Source organism: Amaranthus tricolor, chromosome 14, assembly GCF_026212465.1.
Source record: "Amaranthus tricolor cultivar Red isolate AtriRed21 chromosome 14, ASM2621246v1, whole genome shotgun sequence".
Lineage (NCBI taxonomy): Eukaryota > Viridiplantae > Streptophyta > Magnoliopsida > Caryophyllales > Amaranthaceae > Amaranthus > Amaranthus tricolor.
This window is the reverse complement of record NC_080060.1, coordinates 307672-328629: the sequence shown is the minus strand read 5'-3', so window position 1 is coordinate 328629 and position 20958 is coordinate 307672. Positions and strand designations below refer to the sequence as shown.

At 35.1% G+C, this 20958-nt stretch overlaps 3 protein-coding genes and 1 non-coding gene across 9 annotated transcripts; 3 read left to right on the top strand and 1 right to left on the bottom strand.

Moving 5' to 3' along the window:
- The first annotated feature begins 1838 nt into the window (after window positions 1-1838).
- Window positions 1839-6531, top strand: LOC130800151 (uncharacterized). Of its 3 annotated transcripts, none has more exons than XR_009039366.1 (3): window positions 1839-2736; window positions 4189-5006; window positions 5103-6531. XR_009039366.1 is itself a non-coding variant. In XM_057663518.1 (2 exons), exons 1-2 carry the CDS (start codon window positions 2409-2411, stop codon window positions 4905-4907), a joined length of 1047 nt encoding a protein of 348 aa, XP_057519501.1. In that variant the 5' UTR covers window positions 1839-2408; the 3' UTR covers window positions 4908-6531. The 3 variants fall into 3 exon arrangements, 1 of the variants encoding a protein (XP_057519501.1); XR_009039365.1 differs by having other exon boundaries at window positions 4189-5284; window positions 5689-6531; XM_057663518.1 differs by having other exon boundaries at window positions 4189-6531.
- LOC130800584 (U2 spliceosomal RNA) lies at window positions 6249-6443 on the top strand. The gene has a single exon (XR_009039460.1). It is a non-coding gene; the product is annotated as a U2 spliceosomal RNA (small nuclear RNA).
- A 3-nt stretch (window positions 6532-6534) lies between the features above and the next one.
- LOC130800149 (anthranilate phosphoribosyltransferase, chloroplastic-like) lies at window positions 6535-12168 on the bottom strand. Its single transcript, XM_057663516.1, has 10 exons — window positions 11721-12168; window positions 11286-11429; window positions 9811-9972; window positions 9379-9462; window positions 8036-8224; window positions 7861-7951; window positions 7697-7756; window positions 7492-7610; window positions 6961-7095; window positions 6535-6871 (listed from the first exon to the last, which is right to left on the bottom strand). Exons 1-10 carry the CDS (start codon window positions 11934-11936, stop codon window positions 6839-6841), a joined length of 1233 nt encoding a protein of 410 aa, XP_057519499.1. The 5' UTR covers window positions 11937-12168; the 3' UTR covers window positions 6535-6838.
- LOC130800147 (uncharacterized) lies at window positions 9874-20739 on the top strand. Of its 4 annotated transcripts, none has more exons than XM_057663512.1 (6): window positions 9874-10011; window positions 13052-15477; window positions 15936-16922; window positions 17908-18133; window positions 19234-19376; window positions 20203-20739. In XM_057663512.1, the coding sequence occupies exons 2-6, from the start codon at window positions 13621-13623 to the stop codon at window positions 20467-20469; spliced, it is 3480 nt and encodes a 1159-aa protein (XP_057519495.1). In that variant the 5' UTR covers window positions 9874-10011; window positions 13052-13620; the 3' UTR covers window positions 20470-20739. The 4 variants fall into 4 exon arrangements, with proteins under 4 accessions (XP_057519495.1, XP_057519496.1, XP_057519497.1 ...); XM_057663513.1 differs by having other exon boundaries at window positions 9879-10011; window positions 13451-15477; XM_057663514.1 differs by lacking the exons at window positions 9874-10011; window positions 20203-20739 and adding an exon at window positions 19452-20194 and having other exon boundaries at window positions 12242-15477.
- Window positions 20740-20958: the final 219 nt, after the last annotated feature.

The window sequence follows — 20958 nt, the reverse complement described above, 5'->3', positions numbered from 1 at the left end:
GTCTTAATTATTGTCATTCATTACATTAACTTGCATTATTTGGTTCTACACTAAGACGCATCATAAACACTCACCTAAACTTGATTTGTGATACTTGAGTGAGATATATACACCCCTTCTTTCAAAAGAGATAAGTGAATAACACACAATACGACTGAAATGACACAAGCAGCTTACAACACATATTAAAATTGTAACTGAACTATTATAGAAAAAGTAAATGAGAGACAAAAAAAAAAGTAAATTAATAACTAAATACAAAGACATAACTATGTAAGGAAAGGAAAAGTAGTCAAAAATTATCAAAAGTTTAAAGGCTTTCCATCATATTATATTTGGTCAGGTCTTCACAGTTGTGAAACTCTCACAAGTCAATTTTATTTGCTCCTCCCACGTCTTTTTGAGTCTATTTTGACTTTGATTACCCTCAACTATAATGTTTTCCATCATTCTTATTGGCGCGTATGCAGTTTTTCTCTTCATATGTTCAAACCACCTCAATTTGTTTTCATGTACTTTTGTCAACAAATGGGCAACCCTTAAGCATCTTTCTCAACTCATGGTTTCTGATTCTATCCATCATTGTGTACTCATACATCCACCTCGTCATTCTCATATCCACTACATCCATCTTATGTTCAAAGGACTTCTTTGCGTGCCAACATTCTATCCCATACACAATGCAAGTCTAATCATAACTCAATTGAATATCTTTGTAAGGAAAACTTTTTTATCACATAGCACCCTAATGGTTGTTTTCCACTCGAGCCAGCCTGCTTGAATGGATTACATCAATATTGATCTCCCCGATACTCTGGATAATTGACATTATGTATTTACACTTTGTTGTACGATGGATAAAATAAGTACTTTTATTTCTTTAATTGACAAAAAATGATAAAAATTTTGGTGATTTTATCATATGCGAAAAGTATATCAAAATGACACGTCTCATCATCTTACTTGTTGACATATATTTTTTAAAAATTTTTGAAAACAAATTTTACCAAAAAAAGTAATTGTAAACAAAATCTCCCTCGCTTTCTCATCCATCCAAATTGTCCATTACCATACTCAACCCCTCACCATCCACTACTTGGCCCATTTCTCCAACCACCACCCATTTCCCACCATCAACTTCCCTCACCCACCTTTCCTCACAAGTCACAACGAACTAGTAACTACATCCCCTACCTCCCCGCCCACCCCACGAGCGACCTCTTCCCTCGCCCACAGTATTATTCGAGGTGTAATTGAATCCCACAACCAGGATATAGGAAGATATATTGCAATTGGGTTAATTGACCCCAGTTGAATTTTAGTATATTATAAATTTTAATTTATAATGATATTGACAATAACTTTTTTTTTAAAATTTCATTTTAAAATCTAAATTCGCAATGGCGCACAAATAACTAAGGATGATAAAGTAGATGGAAAGTTGCGGTATACTTTTCCCATATCTATACTCACCTAAATTTTTCATACCTACTGCCTACCTACCACCCATATCAGATAAAATTTTAATCTATGCATAACGCGTACCCACTTGGATATACATTTAAATCCAGTACCATCCACTATGACCAATTGGGTAAACCCATAATTGATATGTCCACCTTATACCTGCCTCACATACACTCTAAATTCTTGTTATATACTTTATAAGTCTTTACAAATTTAATTGTATATTTAATTTTTTAATATCATATAATATAATAAAATAAAAATAATATATTTAATTTTTTGTTAATAGTTTTTAATAAAAATATATAAATTTAATATAAATTAGAAAAATTGTATATATGGCGAACGTCAATAACACAGACGGTGGATATGAGAGGGATAAAAACCACCTATCCACTACCCATTGATTATCCACCAAATTTATTATTCATACATATACCTGCTTCACCTGGAGCGAATGCAAAAGTAAAACTCGTATAATTATACGCGTATGTCATCTCTAGGCACATTCTGGGGGCATTTCAATTCATATCTTTGCTAGTTAAATCGTCTGGACCAACTCCGAGTTCTGACTTGTGAATTTACCTAATAACTCACTCAGTTGATTCCCCTCTTTTTTATTACCATTCACAGACAGAAGGAATAACAGTGGGAATGTGAGCATTATATTCACTTGGCAGAAGAAGAGATTTGAAATTTATTTGGATAATTTAGGTATCCGATCTGATTATCTGAAGATCCCGTATAGGGTTTGCATACCCCTAGTGAGAATGTCAATCCTAGCTTAGTTGAAAATTAACCAAAAGAAGGTATATTAATGATTCGTATGTTGTATTGCTCACAACATGTTCGATGAAATGCATAGCTGAACTGCTGAAGTTTCATCGTGAAATTTGATTTAATACAATCATTGCAAAACGCCAAAGCTTTGAAGAATTATTATGGATATTGGGCACTGTTACCTTGATGGGAATGCTGATTGTGTCGAGTTTTGTCCCCACAGTGGGTTCCAGAACATTCTAGCTGCTACTACATACACTTTACAAGAGGGTGATCAGCCAAGTCGAGCTGGGAGTATTTCATTGTTTGATGTTAATGGTAGTAGCCGTAGTATCAATCAAATTGGCGATGTTGAAACTGCTGGAATTTTTGATATCAAATGGAACCCAGTTCAAGATGGGGTGAGTCCCTTGATTGCTCAAGCTGATGCTGCTGGGTGTTTGAGGATTCATGAGCTTGAGTGTTCTTCAAATGGATCAAGTTTGTCAGGTTGATTTGATTTTTTTTAGCTTTTACTATTTTAGATAATAATTACTTTCATTTGAAGTTTGAACCTGTATGTACTTCATACCTTGTAGGAGCTAAATGCTAATGATGTATTGCTAGACACTACAACTCTACAAGTCTACAAGAACATTCTATTACCCCAAATGCAATAAATGGCCTCCACCAGGATGAGCTTTGGGGTTGGATGTACGCAACTTTACCATTGTTAGTTAAGATAACATGAGATTTGTCGGGGAACCAACTCAACCAAAAACTTAAGCTGATGGTTGAGGCTCTAGGATATTTTGTATACTCTTAACACACCCATCATACGAGTGCCCTTTGGGGTAGAAGGGTGGATGCATCACAAACTCTCGTCATACCTAGCGCGAAATATTTCACATGAATTTGAGACGAGATTCGAACTTGTGAGCTTTTTGTCGCGTTGACTCTGATACCATATTAAGAAACTAACTCAACCAAAAGTTAAAGCTTAAGTTTATGGTATACTCTTAACATGATTTGTTCTGAATTTCTATTAACTTCTTGGTAGCAATCATTTGCAACTTCACAAGATTAACACGAATTTAATACTACATATAAATCATTGAGTCACTATAATTTAGTTTATTAGAATTTGAAATCAAAAAGTACAAATTTTTGGTCCCATTAAAAATGTATATTAATGATGTTAGGTAGTACCGTAGTAGCTAAATGAGTTGAACATTCTCAGTTATTGCCTTTATCATCTCAAAAGAACATTTTTTTTTATTTCATGTCAATTGAAAATATTGTTATTGCTTTTTACAACATGTTTCATGGTCTTTCTCATGTGAAAAAAGCTATCTTTGTGCTAATTAGTGATTACTGTCTTGCATATATATATATATATATATATATATATATATATATGTCGAATTATGGTTTTGGAATCAATTTTTTTTGTTAAATTTTGTATGCTTTCAAAAAGATGTATATTTCATCTGCCCCTTTGAGTTTTTTTACTAAAGGTCCCTCACAACATGTCCCTTCAAGTAGGAAATTTAAAGAGCAGAGGAGTAGAGCATAATGTGTCTATTGTCAAATGATTTCATGGGGTATAGACCGTAGATGGTCAATTACTAGCTTAATTAGTGGACATACTGTGGTTTTGCCATAGGAAAAGGAGATAATGCACAAGATATTGTTGTTCTTGCAGAGGTAACTCTTGTGATGCAGAAGGTTATTAAGTGATATAGTAAACAGTTGTGGAACCATCTTGTAAATTGAGGGTCGTTTGACCCCACTTTAAACTCAAAATTTTAAAAACTTGTATTAAATTCAAGATATTTGTATATCTTCTTATAAATTCACTCCAAATTTTTATAATTGCAATTCGACCCCACAAAATATGTTTTCTAGATCCGCCATACTTATGAATTCAGTGTTATTTTTTGTGTTGTTTTTGCAATGCAGGAACCTTACTTAAAGAGAGCTGTGGTGTTCAAATCAGCTCCTCAATGTGCCTTTGCTTGGATTGGAACCCCTTAGCCACATCACTTACAGTCGGGCTTTCTGATGGTTCCGTCTCTGTTGCATCTCTTGCAGAATCACAACTCATTGAAGATCAACAATGGAAAGCTCATGACTTTGAGGTATGGGCGGCTTCCTTTGACCCCCATCAGCCATCTGTTGTGTACACTGGTTCAGATGATTGCAAATTCATTGGTTGGGATTTGAGAAGTGATACTTCTATACCAGCATTTCGAAACTCGAAGGTCCACAAAATGGGGATTTGTTGCATTGTGAAGAACCCTCATGATCCATGTTCTTTACTTACCGGTAGCTATGATGAACAATTAAGGGTCTGGGATGTCAGGTCTATCTCAAAGCCAGTCCACGAAACTTCCATCTGTTTAGGGGGCGGAGTTTGGAGGATTAAGAATCATCCTCACATTAATGGCCTCGTGTTGGCAGCTTGTATGCATAATGGCTTTTCCATTGTTAAAATAAACAATGGAAATCTGAAAGTAATTGAGACATATAATAAGCACGGCTCGCTTGCCTATGGAGCAGATTGGCAGCGAAAAAGGCCAGATCAGGAAGGGAAGAAAGAGGGTAATGTGGTGGCTACTTGCTCGTTTTATGATAGACTTCTTCGAGTCTGGATTACTGAGGCCGATATTCTTGCTTGACGCTGTTGTTTCGATCTCTGAATTTGTAATTGTAAAATCAAATCGGATTTTAAATTATGTTTTGGAGTCATCTAGACTATGTATGGCTGTTCGAACGAGGTTCGGATATTTTTATATTACATGATTGCTTTGTGAAAGAATTTTTTTCATTGATATTATTTTCCCAAAAAAAATCATCTATAATTTACCTTCTAGATTACAAGTGGATAGATTAACGAGAAATATGCAAGATTGACTATCGGAACTCGCTTTTGGTTCTGCAAACTGCCAAGTTCTATAGATCAAATTGCCTCTGGTTGGTTGGAAACAGAAGCTGCTCAAGGGAACATGAAAATTGCTCAAAAATTTGAAGGGGAAGAACTTGAATACGACAAAAGGTTAGTCCTGTATCCGTAGATTTATGAGTCCAATCAAAGTACGTGCTATGATTGTTATCGATGACCAGTTGAGTCGTTGACCACCAGTGGGACTGACATGCCTACTGTCTGAATCATTACTTCTGAAGATGAGACCGAGGGTGCAGAAGCACCTTTCATTCATGAAGGCATCCTGAGAATCTACAATACCTTACTTGAATACACTAGGCTGTTTTAACTTGGAATTTTAGCTGGTTTATACTTCTAAAAATCATGTTCTAAGTGTCCTACTATCATGCTATGCATTACTTCTTTCCAACTTTTCTTCCTGGTTCTCAAGAAGCCTTTTATCCAGGAAAAAAGGTGGAATATAGTTGAGAATGAGATCATGATCTCTATTGCTTGTGAAATGGGTTTGTTTGCAGCTTGCTTGGCTATTCTAGACTGAGAAATGTCTACTGGAGCTGAGAGAGCAGTTGGCATATTCATGCTGTGTCTGTTTTTGTTAGGATTTCTTGCATTAATCTGCAACGAGTGGAACTCTTTGTTTAAGCAGTAATACTTTTGGCGAGGGAATGGGATTATGGGAATGTTAGTTCATCATCAAAGACTTCATTTTCTGATTTTAAGTCAAGACTTGGAGTTCATACAAAGATCTGGAAGCCATTTTCAGATCCAAGTAAAAGTATTTGAATGTAAGTATATACTTTGCTATTGTAATTCTTTCATGGATGCTTATGAATGTTGTGAAATAAAGCTAATAGATAGATTGATTATCAATTTTCTCCTGTGATGTAATTTTTCATGCATGAAAATAAAGATAAGTAATTCTGATATATGATAATAGAACCTTCCATAATGCTATAGCATCTCCATTAATACTATTAGTTTATTACTAAGTAAAGGCTGAATCCCACATCGAAGATCTATAATTTGTATCAGTACAACTTCAATATAAAAAGTCAAGGGCTTTAAGTTTAAACTCATACCTTTCTGGGCCTTTTGGCTAAGATCAGGCGTAGAATCTGTTCTTATCAGTTTAATATTTGATACGTGGGCCAATGGTACACAATGATATTAAATTAAATTTTCAAGAGTGAAGACCCACCACAAGTGCTTGCACTTGGGATCTTCAAGCAAGGTCCATGCCTTGCGCTACTGCAAGGGTCTGACACTCCTCTATTGAAATGTAACTTTTGCTAAATTTAATTGTCTGAATTTATGTCTGTTTGTCAAGTCTTCTAAGTAAATAAATGCTCCTTCTCATGTCATTAATTAGAATCAATATGTTCTTTCATATAGAGATAGAGATGAATTTAGTACAAGAAAAAACAACTAGTTACAAAGGATGAATTTCAGAAACATCTTATGCTTTGTATTGTTTATTTCTTTATCGTGATTTCATTTTCATGTAGCAGTAACCAAAAACTGCAAGCAATAAAAACTTTGTAGTAATACAATGATGCTCACAAGAAACAATACATGATTTCAAGCTCTGAAATTTACAACATTGCTTCCTCATACAGAAAATATGGTAAAAGTCACAGGACATATGGTAAAGGGTGTTTAGTTGAGTTAAGCCGCCACAATTGCAGCTTCTTTCATTTTCTGTAACATAGCAAAATTTTAATGTTAATAAAAATTAAGAGTATGAACTCACAAAAAGAAATTTGAGAAACGTAGTCCACTTTTCTTACATTTGATACATCTATCCATGATTCCAATGTTTTTAAAGCTTTGCCAGATTTTTGTGTTTCACGAGCAAGAGCTACTCCTTCACCCAGTGTCTTGACTTTTCCACTAACCAAGAGCGCAGCAGCGGCATTTAGTACCTAGTTTTGTAACACAATAAACCATAATCAATATTATTTAACTGATAGATAACGAAATGATGTATGAAAAAAGCTTCTTCTGTAATGGTTTATTTTAGTCACATTGTTACTCGACATTTAGAATGGTACCCAACGAAAACAGGAATAGGGAATACAACCTAAAAATAATGATTCATCTTGAATTCATAAACTACCTGATAGCCGATAGCCCATAGGTCTGGCCGTCAGGCCCAAAAATTGGGCTTTATGGGATAAGTCCACTTGACTTTGGACCAGGTTTCAGTTTTCGTCAATTGTACAGGCTTGTTCAGACCGGGTCCCCCTGGTCGGATTTGAGAACCTCTACGGTCTACGTGTAATGTGCAATATAGTAAAAACTAAAAAGGCTGTACTCACAAATGCATCTGCTATGGATCCTGTCTCTCCTCCTAGTACAGATTTCAGAACCATTGCGTTGTACTCCGGTCCACCTCCTCGCAAATCCTTCACCGTGCAGCGAGGTATGCCAAATTCCACTGCCAATTAACACAGGGTAAAGTCGTGAAATTTGGTTCTTTTTACAAAAGGGAAGGCATAGAAACAAATTCTGATAAATTCTTACATGGATCAAAAGAAAATTTGTCTATTCTCTCCGGAGTCACGTCAAGAATCATTCCTGGGCCTGCAATTTCAATCATTTTAGTTAATAGAATGTACGAGCTTCACAAAAACGTAAATTTATAAATACAGGTTGTACAAAAATACTCTATAAAACGAGGGCATTACCCATAGGGCTCATTTCATCCAATCCTTCGGAGTGCACTACCAATGCCCTCTTCATGCCAAATCTTTGAAGGGCCATGGCCATTTTAGCAACCTAGGAAAGAAAGAAATGCACATCAGTAAAACAAAACATTCAATTTCAACGAACAATGACTCACGTGCTAAAATGTCGACTTACCATATCTTCGGAATAAACTCCAACAACTGCAAAAGGAACTCGAGCTGGATTTAACATCGGACCTAATATGTTAAACACAGTTTTGATTTTTAGCTGCTTCCTGATTGGTCTAACAACCTTCATGGCAGGATGGTAAGTTGGAGACATCATGAACCCAATTCCTGCTTCTGCCAAACATTTTCTTATTCCCTAATCAAGAGGGTAGGAGAAAAGTAAAAAAAATAATAACTTAAGTAATATTAGAATATTAGATTGAGATATAATAGAAATTCAGTATATATAGGTGCAAACTTCCAACAAATTTAAGTATTAACCAAAACGCAGGTGATTGTGCATTGCACATCAAGTGTTACCTAAGAATGGTAATTGTTTGCCTTGATGCCTCTGTTATGCAAGTTTCTAGCAGAAGATGACAGACAATATTCTAAAAGCTACAATGACTGAATAACATTGTTTTCCAAGTAGTGAATGGAGGCTAGAAAAAAAAATGTCTTGTATATACAAACAAATACTCCTACTCAATATCATAAGCTTAGTTCCTCAATTAGGATACTAGTTTCAGACATTTGGTTATCAACTATTATATACTGCTTCGTGCACGGCTCTAAAAGACTACAACCATAAAATGTAGTGGATTTGCTATATGATATTGTAATAACAAGATTAGAGTTTTTTGGGTCTAGGTCTAGGGCTAATAGGTGTTAAAACAAATCAAATGTTTTTCAAGTAAATCAAAGCTATATGTGCAGTGAAAACAAAAATAATTGATGAGGGAGATTTAACCCCCTACTCACTAGTCATTGAAATAATAATACTTTTGAATTTTGATGTTATCACCGGAAGAAAACAAATGAGATCTTAGTGACTTATGGTGTCACATGATTTGCTAATAGAGAATCAGAAAAAAGCGAATTGTGAATGATTTGGGCTATATTTGGTTCATAATTGTGAATTCAAAAGGCTAATTAAGTAGCGAATTATGTTACACCGAATTTCGAAAGTAATGGTCTAGCTTCGTTTTACTTATCAACATCATGAAATTACAATTCTATCTTAGCGGCATAAATTTTAAGCTAAAATGACATATTTTGGACAGATGAAGTAAGTCAGTAACTAACACATCCTAAAAAAATTGTGCATACTAAGGCAAACAGCATCATGACAGGTGGCTTTTCCAGTTTAATGCTTCTGAAATATCAAAAAACCCAGAACTAACAACTACCTAAGGCTCATAAATGATTCCATAATGGCATTTATGAAAGTCATATAAGGAGCAAGCACATAAATGATAGCATTGCAACAGAGAAGTAACACAAAAACTAGTATAAATAGCAAGGACACACCTCAGGTTCCAGCTCAATGGCAACACCTAATTCCTCTAAAACATCTGCACTTCCACAAGCTGAAGAGCTTGATCTGTTCCCTTGCTGCAACAAAAAAACGCAACAACACATCATCAAAACCGATCAAATGCGTATTTATCATCGTTACATGATTCACTAATCTTCTCACGAATCGAAGATCGAAAAAGTGAATTATAGTCTGTTTGGTGAATTCAAAAGGCAAAATAGTTGGCGAATTATGTTACAGTGACATTTATACGCAGAAAACAAAGCTATTTCAGTATCATATTTAGCTGAAACATTTCACAAACTTTCAACCTGTACCATTATTTCACAATATAAACTTGACTCTTGCCCCAACACAAGGGGGTAGAGGACCTTTTTTTAGTTTTGATTCAACATTGATTGCAGAAGTAGAGAATAAGATTGAACCTTGGCCACTTTAGCACCACACGCAGCAGCTAGTATGGAGGCGCCGGTAGATATGTTCACCGTATTTGCACCATCGCCACCGGTACCGACAATATCAACCATGTCATCCAAACCATCTACACTCTTGCAGTGTTTCATCATTGCTTTTGCCAGTCCAACTATCTGTCATCCCGAATTACCATCGAGGAATTAGAAACACAGGTAAATCATTTCGGATATCAAATAAAGTTACACAATCAAAGTTAAAGATTATTCAATCCAAAAAAAGTTAAGATTATTGGTGTTCTTGATCTTGAATTGCAGAATTAAATTTCTTAAAGTCAAAATTGATAACTCTAACAGTTATGGTTGTTGGGTTCTTAGTGATGTTAGATACAGAAACAAGTAAGTGAATTTAAAATTGATAACTCATTCAAAGTAGATTTCTAGCTGCAGCTGATGTTGTGTTAGACTAATTCAAATTAGGGGGCTTCAATATAATTAAAATATCAAAAATTAAACAGTTTGACAAAAAACCCAAAAATCATTATTTTAGGTGTACTGTGCACATTAAATGTAAAAAAAAGATTCCGAAGTGTGTCATAGAAATCCTACAGTTTATCGTTATGCCCCCCCAAAAGAATTTTTTTTTCCTTTATATACATGCCGGCACATTAAATCATGTGATTTCGAATTCATTTGAAGTTGCTTGTAATATTTGCTACTAAGGGTCTATGTTATTTGGACTCTTTGTTTTGCTTCACGTACTCTTGTCTGATCCTTGGTGCTCGAAGATTGGTATGACACATAGACACTTCATTTTAGGCGTAAAATTGAATATTCAGACGTATCTGACACTTAGACACATACCAGTACCGACATTAGTATCCGAGTCCAAGTAACATAGCTAAGGGTCAATCGGAAACAAAATTTTTGTTATCACTGACAAGTAACAAGGGTGAGACTGTGTAAATTCGATCCTCAAAAGCTCATCCTATGCAGAAGTCGCTTAATGATATTGAGTTAATGAAATTTGTTGTTGTCGTTGTTGTTGTTGTCTACATCACCACTAAAAACTAACAAATACTAACAATTATGATCATATAACACTCTGAATTGATAAAATCAAGATCGTTGTTGAAGAGAAATTCTGGGTTCCAAAAGTACAACTTCACAAGTCATCAACTATTGATCTTAGAAAGAAATTCTGGGTTAAGGCTCTACTCTTCAAGCTTAACTTTGCTAAGCAGGATCAAATTAAGCCCTTCATTTAATCAGTCATCTCAATAGTCAAACCCCATAAAAATTTGCAATTTTAACGTTGAATTTTTTATTTCCCCCAAAATTTTGATTGCAAAATTTCTTATGTTGATCAATGTTGGCTAAAGCATTAAATATTTGACATTGTTATAGTTGCAAAAATTCTGAGCACAAATTTGAGATTAAGGGTTATAAACAGATATCAAAATACTAAAATTGAGAAGAAATTTCCTTACTTCTTCAAAGGTTTCTCCTTTAGCTCTTAGCAATACAAGAAAAGCACTAATAAGAGCTTCATTTGGATCATCAAGCAAGAAATTCAATGATTTCTCAGCATCATATTCAGACAAATCATTTTTATCAATTAAACTCTCAATCACCTGCAAGAAAACCATAGTAAATTTCATTAAAATTTAAACAAAAACCCATTAAATTATACCCATAAATAGTTAAAATCTCAATCACAAAGCAAAATGAACAAAACATTATTGAAATCAAATCAAACCCATTAAATTTTTTTTAAAAAAAGGGTTAAAATCTTAATCACAAGCAAAAAGAACAAAACTTCATTGAAATTGAACCAAAACCCATTAAAATAAAGATACAAAAAGGATAAAACTTTATTGAAATTAAACCAAAACCCATGAATTCAAATTTCAAATAAAGCTAACCTCTTTGAAAGATGAAGACGTAGATGAAAATGAAGATATAGGAGTCGAATGGCTTGCAAAAAGTGGACGATTGAAGAACAGTTTGGAAGAAAATGGGGATGTTTGATTGATTGTAGGGAAAATACATTGGGTTTGATTTGAAAATGGTTTAGAGAAGCAAATTGGTGAACTTTGACCATGAAATAATGCCATTGTTGGTGATGAAGAAGCAAACATGTTTTTGCCTATTTGTAATGTGTAATTAAATTATAAAGAGTTCTTGATGAATATCTGAGAGATTGAGACTGAATTTGAAGGAGAGGACTGAGGAGAATCTATAGACTATGGAGACGGAAAAAAAATTTAGAATTGTAGTATATTTTATTTTTAGTCAAACTCCTTTTCACGTAATGGAAGAGTCATTTTTTTCCCTAATCCAATTTGAGAGTACTTAAATGAACTCCTAAAAGTTGGTGAGTTCTCCAATATTGACAAAAGATAATTCTAGGAATTTTCAATATATTCATATAATATAATCTTAAACTGTCAAAATCAATAATATATTAATACAAACAAAAATGACAAAAAAAATGTGCTACTCTTTGGAATTGTTTTTGAGGTGGCTAGTAAAAATTGTTTTGCAAACAAGTTGATATTAGTTTAAATGTGAACTTATATTATTAGCCAAAACAATTTGTTTTGTTTTTACAAAATGTTATTTAAAGGGGAGAAAAAAAAAAATACTTCAAATGAGATGTTAAGCAATCTCACATGTGAGACTTAGTAGCAAGTGGACAATTTAACATGAATAGATTGAATAACAAACCTCAATTAACTTATCTTTCAAACATGATTATGACATGTCAATATATTTTACAAAGAAAAATAAGAAAACAACGATATAATGTTTAGTTTGGTAAATAGTTATTGTCTCTTAGCTATTGATTTTTTTTTATTTAATTTATTTGTTGAACTGAAAGTATTAGTCTTTTTTATTGACATATAAACTAATTGTTTAGAAATATATTTGATAAAACTATGTATAGTCTATTGGTTATTTTATTTATTAAAAAAAATGATCCAACAAGCTTATTTTTAATTGTGAATCATAATTACGAATGCAAATTGTGTTTACCGGTGGAATATTAAGTCGAAGTTAATTTTTAAGAACAATAATTTCAAACACTAACTTTTTTTCTGAAAAAAATAATTATGTTTTATATAAATATAAATAATAGTTTGATAGCTATAGCCTATTACTGTTAGTTTTTCTTCTCATAATAGTATTAGTAATACTCGTTAATTCTAGTATATACTATATAATTACAATTTCTCATTATCAAAATTAACAGTTTACAATAGAGATTGTCGGATTAGCGTTCGGATTATCTACCCCAACCAAATCGAATAGGGGCGGAAGCGTTAATGCTTTAGCCAGAAGCTGACACCATCGGACTCGTGGCTAATCGCTAGTTTTACATGATTACATGAACCATTGATGATTCAACCTTCCGTAGAAGAAACACAGTTCAACCATTACTCGTAGAAACCCCCCCCCCCCCCCCAAACACAAATCTCGATGTTATGTTCACTATTCGTGGCAGCCTGATCTTCATAATCAACTAATCGATTTGAAAGGTAAAAGTTCGATACTTCGATGCAAAACTAAGCTCTTACGAGTTATGCACTTTCTTCAACTGCCAAATTCGTCGATTGAATATACAGATTATCTTTCTGTCTTCGCATTTCAGGTAAAACAACGAAAACCCACCTTATGAATTCCGTTATTTTGCTCCATTATGCATTTCTGCAAGTAAACAATGACCAAATTATGAAAAAATTGGGGGAAATTGCTTAAATTTTTGTATTTTATCTGGGTTGAATTTACCAAATTATAGAAAATGTATTAGGAAGAAAAAAAATGGAGGGAAAGGGAAATTCTCAAGATTATTTAAATGGTGGGTTTCATAAATTTGATGGTGAAGAAGGGGAGGAAGGGTTATCCCCAATATCTTCACAGTATTCGTCGTGTGACGGTGAATCGGAGTTTGATCGATATTGTAGTGCAAATTCGGTGATGGGTACTCCTAGCGTGTGTAGTTTTATGGGAGTTTTTCATGATTCTTTGGATTCTGATTTCGGGTCATTAAAGAGCTTAGAGGGTTTTAAGTTGGGTGGTGGTAGGCTTCATGGGAAGCTTGAGGGGAAATCTCATTCATTATTAGGTAGGGATCATGGTTTGGGTAATAGTTCGATTAACAGTGAGTTTTGCGAGTTGGAAGATGAGGAGGAAGGATTGAGTTGTGTTGGTGGATTATTGGAGGGGTTGGAAGGTTTTATGTTGGATGGTGTTGCACTTCCTAGGAAGTTCGAGGGGAATGGGGATTTGGTGTCAGCTAGGGAGCATAGTTTGGGAAATAGTTCGATTAATGATGCAATTAGAGAGTCAAAAAATGAGGAGGAAGGATTGAGTTGTGTTGGTGGATCATCGGAGAGGTTTGAGGGTTTTATGTTGGATGGTGTTGCAATTCCTAGGAAGTTCGAGGGGAATGCGGATTCAATGTTTGGTAGGGAGCATGGTTTAAGTAATAGTTTGGATGATGATGCATTTTGTGAGTCAAAAAATGAGGGGAAGATGGGGATTAAGGATAATGCGGGGAGTTCATCGTCTAGTCGTCGAGAAATGGAAGTGTTAGGGAGCAAAGCGGAGGCTAAAAGAGTTAAGTTGTTTGATGGGGACGTTGGGAGGAAGGAAGATTTGGCTGTACTTTTAAAGAATGTTGAGAATGCTTTATTGCAAGGAGCAGTTGCTGCAAGAAGTGTTGCTGAGAACTTGTTGGAACATGATCAAGCGGATGAAATGGATGATGAGAGATGTAGAGAAGTAGACAAGACGTCTTCTAGGTATGATCACTCAGAAGGTGAAGATTCAATGTTTAACTATGGTTCTGATGATGGATCAAATCCTAGTGCATACTATGTGAGGAATGCAGGGGATCATCATGGTGAAGATGCAAAAAGTGGGAATTTAATGCTGATGAATCCGTCGGTGGCTTTTGGGTCTAATGATTTGGAAGATTTTGAGTTAGATGGAATGGGAGATACAAAGCAGCTTCCTGATAATTTTTGGACAAGGCAGAAATCAGGTTCTGAAAACGAAATTGATTCTCAAGATTTGACTTTGATGAGGCCAACTCTCAGCAAAGATTGTCTTTGGCATGAGAAAGAAAGCAATGAGAGGGACGTTTGTTCAGACAACGATGATGTCCCAGAGTGCTCCCTTGGTTCAGCTATGAATCCTTGTACGCCTAAATTTGTGGAATCTGGGGCTCCAGAGGGCACCGGAGACATATCAGTAAGGTGCAAATATCCTATCAGTAATGATGATATGGATAAGTATCTTGATAATTGTTCTTTATACAACGAGTTCCAAAAGTATCAATGTCCTTCTATACATGTTGTCTCGGAAATCGTCTCAACAACATGCGAGAAGGAAAGAACGAAACTGGATATGACTAGTGATACAATAAGTGGTGACAATGACCTTCCGGTCGCACAACAATATCCGAATCCTCTGCCTGATATTGAGGCTGGTGGGGAAGCTTCTTTTCGTGCAAATGATGCCCATGGAAATCTTGAGTTGGATCTCCTTCAAGGTCCTCAAGTGGAATGTTTTGAGGGATATTTGTTAAATTCAACATCAACGCGGCTCGAGAGTGAAGAGGGAAGGATTTACACTGACATAAATCTATGCGGGAGTCAATGCACAAGCAGAAAGGTAAGTCAATTTTGGTTAAATCTAGCTTGACCTAGTTGATTATTTGACGAACGTGAGGATTTTTTGACAGCATTGTTGACATTGATTGGAGCTAGTTATTTATTAGCATCTCAGTTTCTCTGGTTGCACCTTTTATGAACAATGGTTTTATACAATTATACAAGACATGTGTTGCTAGTGTATCTTTTTTGTATGCATGTGGATTATCGCAAGTAACTATTTTGCTGTTGATTGATAAGGAGACTTAATAGTAGTCTTAGGATTGATCTAATTATTAGTTAATCTGTTTCTTCTGTTTGTCCATGTATATAAAGATTGATGTGCTTCACATGGTTGTGATGATCTTAGCTTAAGTGTCATTTATATTTTATTTTCTTTGTCTGACAACAAAGTGTCATTTATTTCTCTCCTCTTTTGTGTCGCTGGTATCATGACTTCAGAATGAATTCATTTTGTAGGACAGAGATTTGGAGTTGAATGATATTTATGATGAGTTGGTACATGAAATGGAAGAGATTTTGTTAGAATCTCGTGATTCCCCTTTGACGAGGCTAACACAAAGGACTATTGAGTTCCAATCTGAGCAGTCATCATCTTTGAATGGTGGGAATTCTAGTGCCCGTACTTCTGGTTTTGAGGATGATAACCCCTTGATTCATCATGCTCTTAGGATTGATGGGGTTGAAGTAGTGGGTGCAAAGCAGAGAAAGGGAGATATCTCACTTAGTGAAAGACTGGTTGGGATTAAGGAATATACTACATACATAATACGGGTTTGGAGTGGTAAGAATCGGTGGGAGGTTGAGCGTAGGTATCGTGACTTTTATGCACTTTATCATCAACTGAAAACATCTTTTGCCGCTCGAGAATGGATTCTTCCATTTGTGTGGTCTAATGTGGACAAAGAATCCAGAAAATTCTTTGGTAACACTTCTCCAAATGTTGTTGCTGAGAGAAGTTCTCTTATCCAAGAATGCTTAAGTTCCATTCTTCAATCCAAGTATTATTGCAGTCCTCCAAGTGCCCTGATTTGGTTTCTCTCTCCACCAGAAGCCCTTTTGAATTCTGCTCAGTCAAATGATGTGATGAGGCAACCTAATGTGGGGGCACGTACCGAAAGAGTTCCTAGTTTAGGGAAGAAAATATCTTTGATAGTTGATATCCGACCCCACAAGTCTGTGAATGAGCTTCTAGATGCACAACATTATTCATGTGCTGGGTGCCATACTCATTTTGACAATGGTAAGACACGCATTTTAGAGATTTTACAGACCTTTGTTTGGGGCAAACCACGATTTTGTGAATATACTGGACAGCTGTTTTGTTCTTCATGTCATACAAATGAAAATGCCGTTTTGCCTGCCAGAGTTTTACATAACTGGGATTTTACTCCATATCCAGTTTCTCAAATGGCCAAGTCATATCTGGATTCAATTGTTGACAAGGTAGCTGATTTTTTGTACAAATTTCAACATCAATTTAACTCTATTGTGAAATGAGTCAAAAAAATTTAAACAAAAGACAGACCAAGCACTAACAAAAGGTATAAAGAACGTTTTTCTATCATTACCTTTTTACTTTCTTGATTACCATTTACCACCGATCAAAATTTCACTCATTGTAGAGGCTTTGGGGTGATTTCACATCAGAAATAGGAGAAAGAGAATCAAAGTTTTGCTTAACAAACACACAAAGGTGATTCAACCACTCAGGTGTTTGTTTCCCTTTATTTCTTATTTCCCAAAACCTAAAATCGGTTTTAATCCAAAAAAAAGAAAAAAAAAATTCAGTAAATTTGTAGTAACCACTACATGTTCTTTATTCCCGTGGGGCCAAAGATTTATAGTTCTTTAGTTTCGGTTATAGTGGGCTATACGAAATTGGCTCATTAAATCACGTGCACTTTGTATTTGTGTGAAGCTGAAATAATGTCATCTACCAAAGGTCTATCGAAAATAATCTCTTTGGCATTATTACAAAGGTGAGAGCCACTTAATGACATTGGGGTAATGGAATGTTGTTGTTGTTGTTGTAGTAATAACCACTACAACTCTCATGTCAGCGGACAATATGGTGAAGAGAACATCACTCGAAAAAAGCAATTCATTAGATTTAGTAATAATCAGTACAACTCTCATGTCGCAGACATATGATGAAGAGAACATCACTCAAGTGTCTATCGTTTGATGAAATTTAAGTTATCTTTTCTGTAATGCATATGTCACCCGCTAGCTCTATGGCTCTTTCAAATTTAAGTTACCTTCCAAATATCCTACTAAATTTGACAGTTGACACATAGTTTGTTGTAAAGGTCAGACTTGTAATTGTTATTATTATTGCTTGGGAGTTGGGTGTCCTTTGACTTGCAGCTGACAGATAAATTGTTTACTCACGTGTTGCCACATTTGATGTTTTCACCTCATTTGGCAGCCTATGCTCTGTGTGAGTGCAGCAAATCCGTTCCTCCTTTCTCGTGTCTCTGTGCTGCGTCATGTTGTGGGTGTTAGGAGGAAACTTGGGGCAATGCTTCCATACATCACCTGCTCTTTTCGGAGGTCTATCTACAAAAGACTTGGACATCGTAAATATCTTCTTGAAACAACTGATTTTTTTGCATTAAGGGATCTCTTTGATCTCTCCAAAGGAGCATTTGCAGGTATTACCCCCTCCCCCCTCTATAAAAAAACCCAAATCAGTTGCATGTTGTGATCTCGCAAACGTGTATAAAGTGCTTTCCAATTGTTTAAACTTGACTTTACTCATCTGGGTTGGATTGCATGAGATCATGGGCAATTATGCAACTTTATACTTATTAGTTATTAGTGATAGCCTATATTACTCGGACTCTTCATTTTGCCTTACGTACCCGTGTCTAATCGTTGATCCTCGGATATTTGTATGGCACTTAGACACTTCATGTTAGGCGTAAAATTGTATATTTAGATATATCCGACATTTGGACACGTACCAATATCTAACATCAGTTGCCGAGTTCAAGTAGCGTAGGTGGTTCAAGTAGCGTAGGTGATAGCAAAGAGGTTTGTCTCAAACATTAGAAATAAGAAATGCACTTGATTTAAAAAGCTCTAAAAGGAAAATGTAGCAAGTAATGAAATACAGTGGAATAACAAATTTTAGTTTATATTGGGGCAACTTAAACTTACCTCCGTATGAGGCTCAAGTGAGGTTTTGTATTAACATTCCGGAGATACTCTATTCTTAATACTTTTAAAATTTTCTTCTAAATACAGTCTGTATGCCATTCCTCCCCCTTGTAACAAAAATTTGATGCTCACACGTTTACAATGCTTGCCATTATATTGGATTTGGATGCTGAACCTTACTTTTGAAATGAGCTACCTTTAGAATTTTGTAATATGTTCTGTGGATGTTATGGTTGATTTGATATTATGCATTGGGTTTTTGGATTCTAGATAACTTCCCTATGTTCCAGTATGCCAGGGTAATTTTGTTCGGTCACAATTTCAGAAATTTAAGTGTATGCTACCAAGCCTGTGATATTTTTTCTTTTTCTAGATTTCCGTCATATTACGAGATCACACTTAAGCTTATATAGCTTGATGCAATCTATCAGAGATAATTGAAAAGTTGACGTGATTCTGTCTGTCTTTTATTTTCTTTTTTATTTGACTGTGTTGTATGTAATATGAAGTCGCTCAATGTTGCTCAGGTTAAATTTAATTAGTCAACACCGATAGATTTTTGTGCTGATATTTATGCTTGACATTCATGTAGGTCTTCCTACTATATTAGAAGCTGTCTTGAAGAAAATAGAGGAGCACATTACGGAGCTTTGTCTTGAGTGCTGCGACCATGGAGTTCCGTGTGGTGCTCGACAGGCCTGTGATAACCCATCCTCTCTTATTTTCCCTTTTCAGGTATTTTTATCACATTTTGATTATCCTATGTAATTTCCCTACAATTTGTTTCCCCCACCTGATTTTTGCTCCTAGCTAGGGAAGCAAGGTAAATTAAAGATGAGGAGTCATGAACATCTTTCTTTGCCACTCCAGACTCCAGAAAACCTCGATAGTATGTCATTATGCCTGATGCTCCAATGCTTTTTGGGTCATTAATTATTAAGTCCATGATTAAATAAAGTCGGGCTCATTTTATCTTGCCCGAAACACCAAACTCTAGCCTATATATGTTAGTTGGACTCTTCGTTGCACCTCAAATAATCGTATCAAACTATTGAATAATGGCACTCCAACATCAGCGTGACACCTCGAAGCTGCATTTTGGATCAAAATTAGGGAATTTTTTCAAGAAATAGCCAAGTCTGATCCTTGTATGCCTATCCATGTCAGACATCTGAGTCCAAGCAACACAGCCTCGCATGCACCGGCCAGTTTATGACTGAATGTTTCTGAATACTGATTATGATTTATGACTGAATGTCTATTCCATGTGACATTAATCTACCCCCTTCACCAAGCATCATGAATTTAGACCTCCAGGAAAGTTGCATATTTTGCTGAAAATTAGAAGTATCTTGTGCTGTATTTTTAAATATTGAAATGGAATGTTGGATAGAAGATGGATAGAAGAAAGGTATTACACAGAGTACCCAAGTAAAATCTTTCCAAACCTAAATTATGGGGGATATTGCACGACTAATAATGTAAAGTGATCACTTTTGAAGCTCATTATTGTCTCCTCACTTGATATACTGACTGTCGTGAATCATTCATTATATCGTAGGAGGAGGTGATTCAGAGATGCAACTCTTGTACATCGGTTTTTCATAAGCATTGTTTTAATAAACTTGTCGAGTGTCGATGTGGAGCAATCCTCAACCGTGTTGATGAAAATCATTCAACGGCTAATCCGAGACATGTGAAAGCTGGCAGTGCAGTAGGATCATCATCTTTGTTGGTGAAGAAATCCGACTCAAAATTGCCAGTCACGATTCCTTTCCAGTCTGTTCTCTTTTTCGGCGCAGGAGAAAGGAAACAGAGAAAAAGATAATGTTATCTTGATGGGGTCTTTGCCAAATAACTCACTATGACTAAGTTCTAATGGAACTGTCTCTTAGAAGTATATCCATTTTTGTACTGTATAAAATTTTTGGCTATTCTTTTGTATGAAAATTGTGGTTGTAATTGGGAAATATAAAGGAAAGATGAAAACACATTTACTTTTGTATAATGTACTGTTATGTCCTACATACATTAATTAACTTTAAATATTATACAGTATTTCAATTTAAATACGAAACTAATATGTGTTAATAGATTTGAAAAATAATTAACTCAAATCTTATTCAGTTGATTTGTTTGCTTGGAGTACTTATGTTTTTTTAGTCTCCTTAATGATGTATGAATTCCATTAATTAAATTGACTTTTCCTTTTAACTATTCATTCTTAAGCTAACAATACAGGAAGGATTTCCATTAGACTACCATTTTAGTCTTTTCAATATATTTTGTTTTTTTTAATATTATAAATATGCTTCAA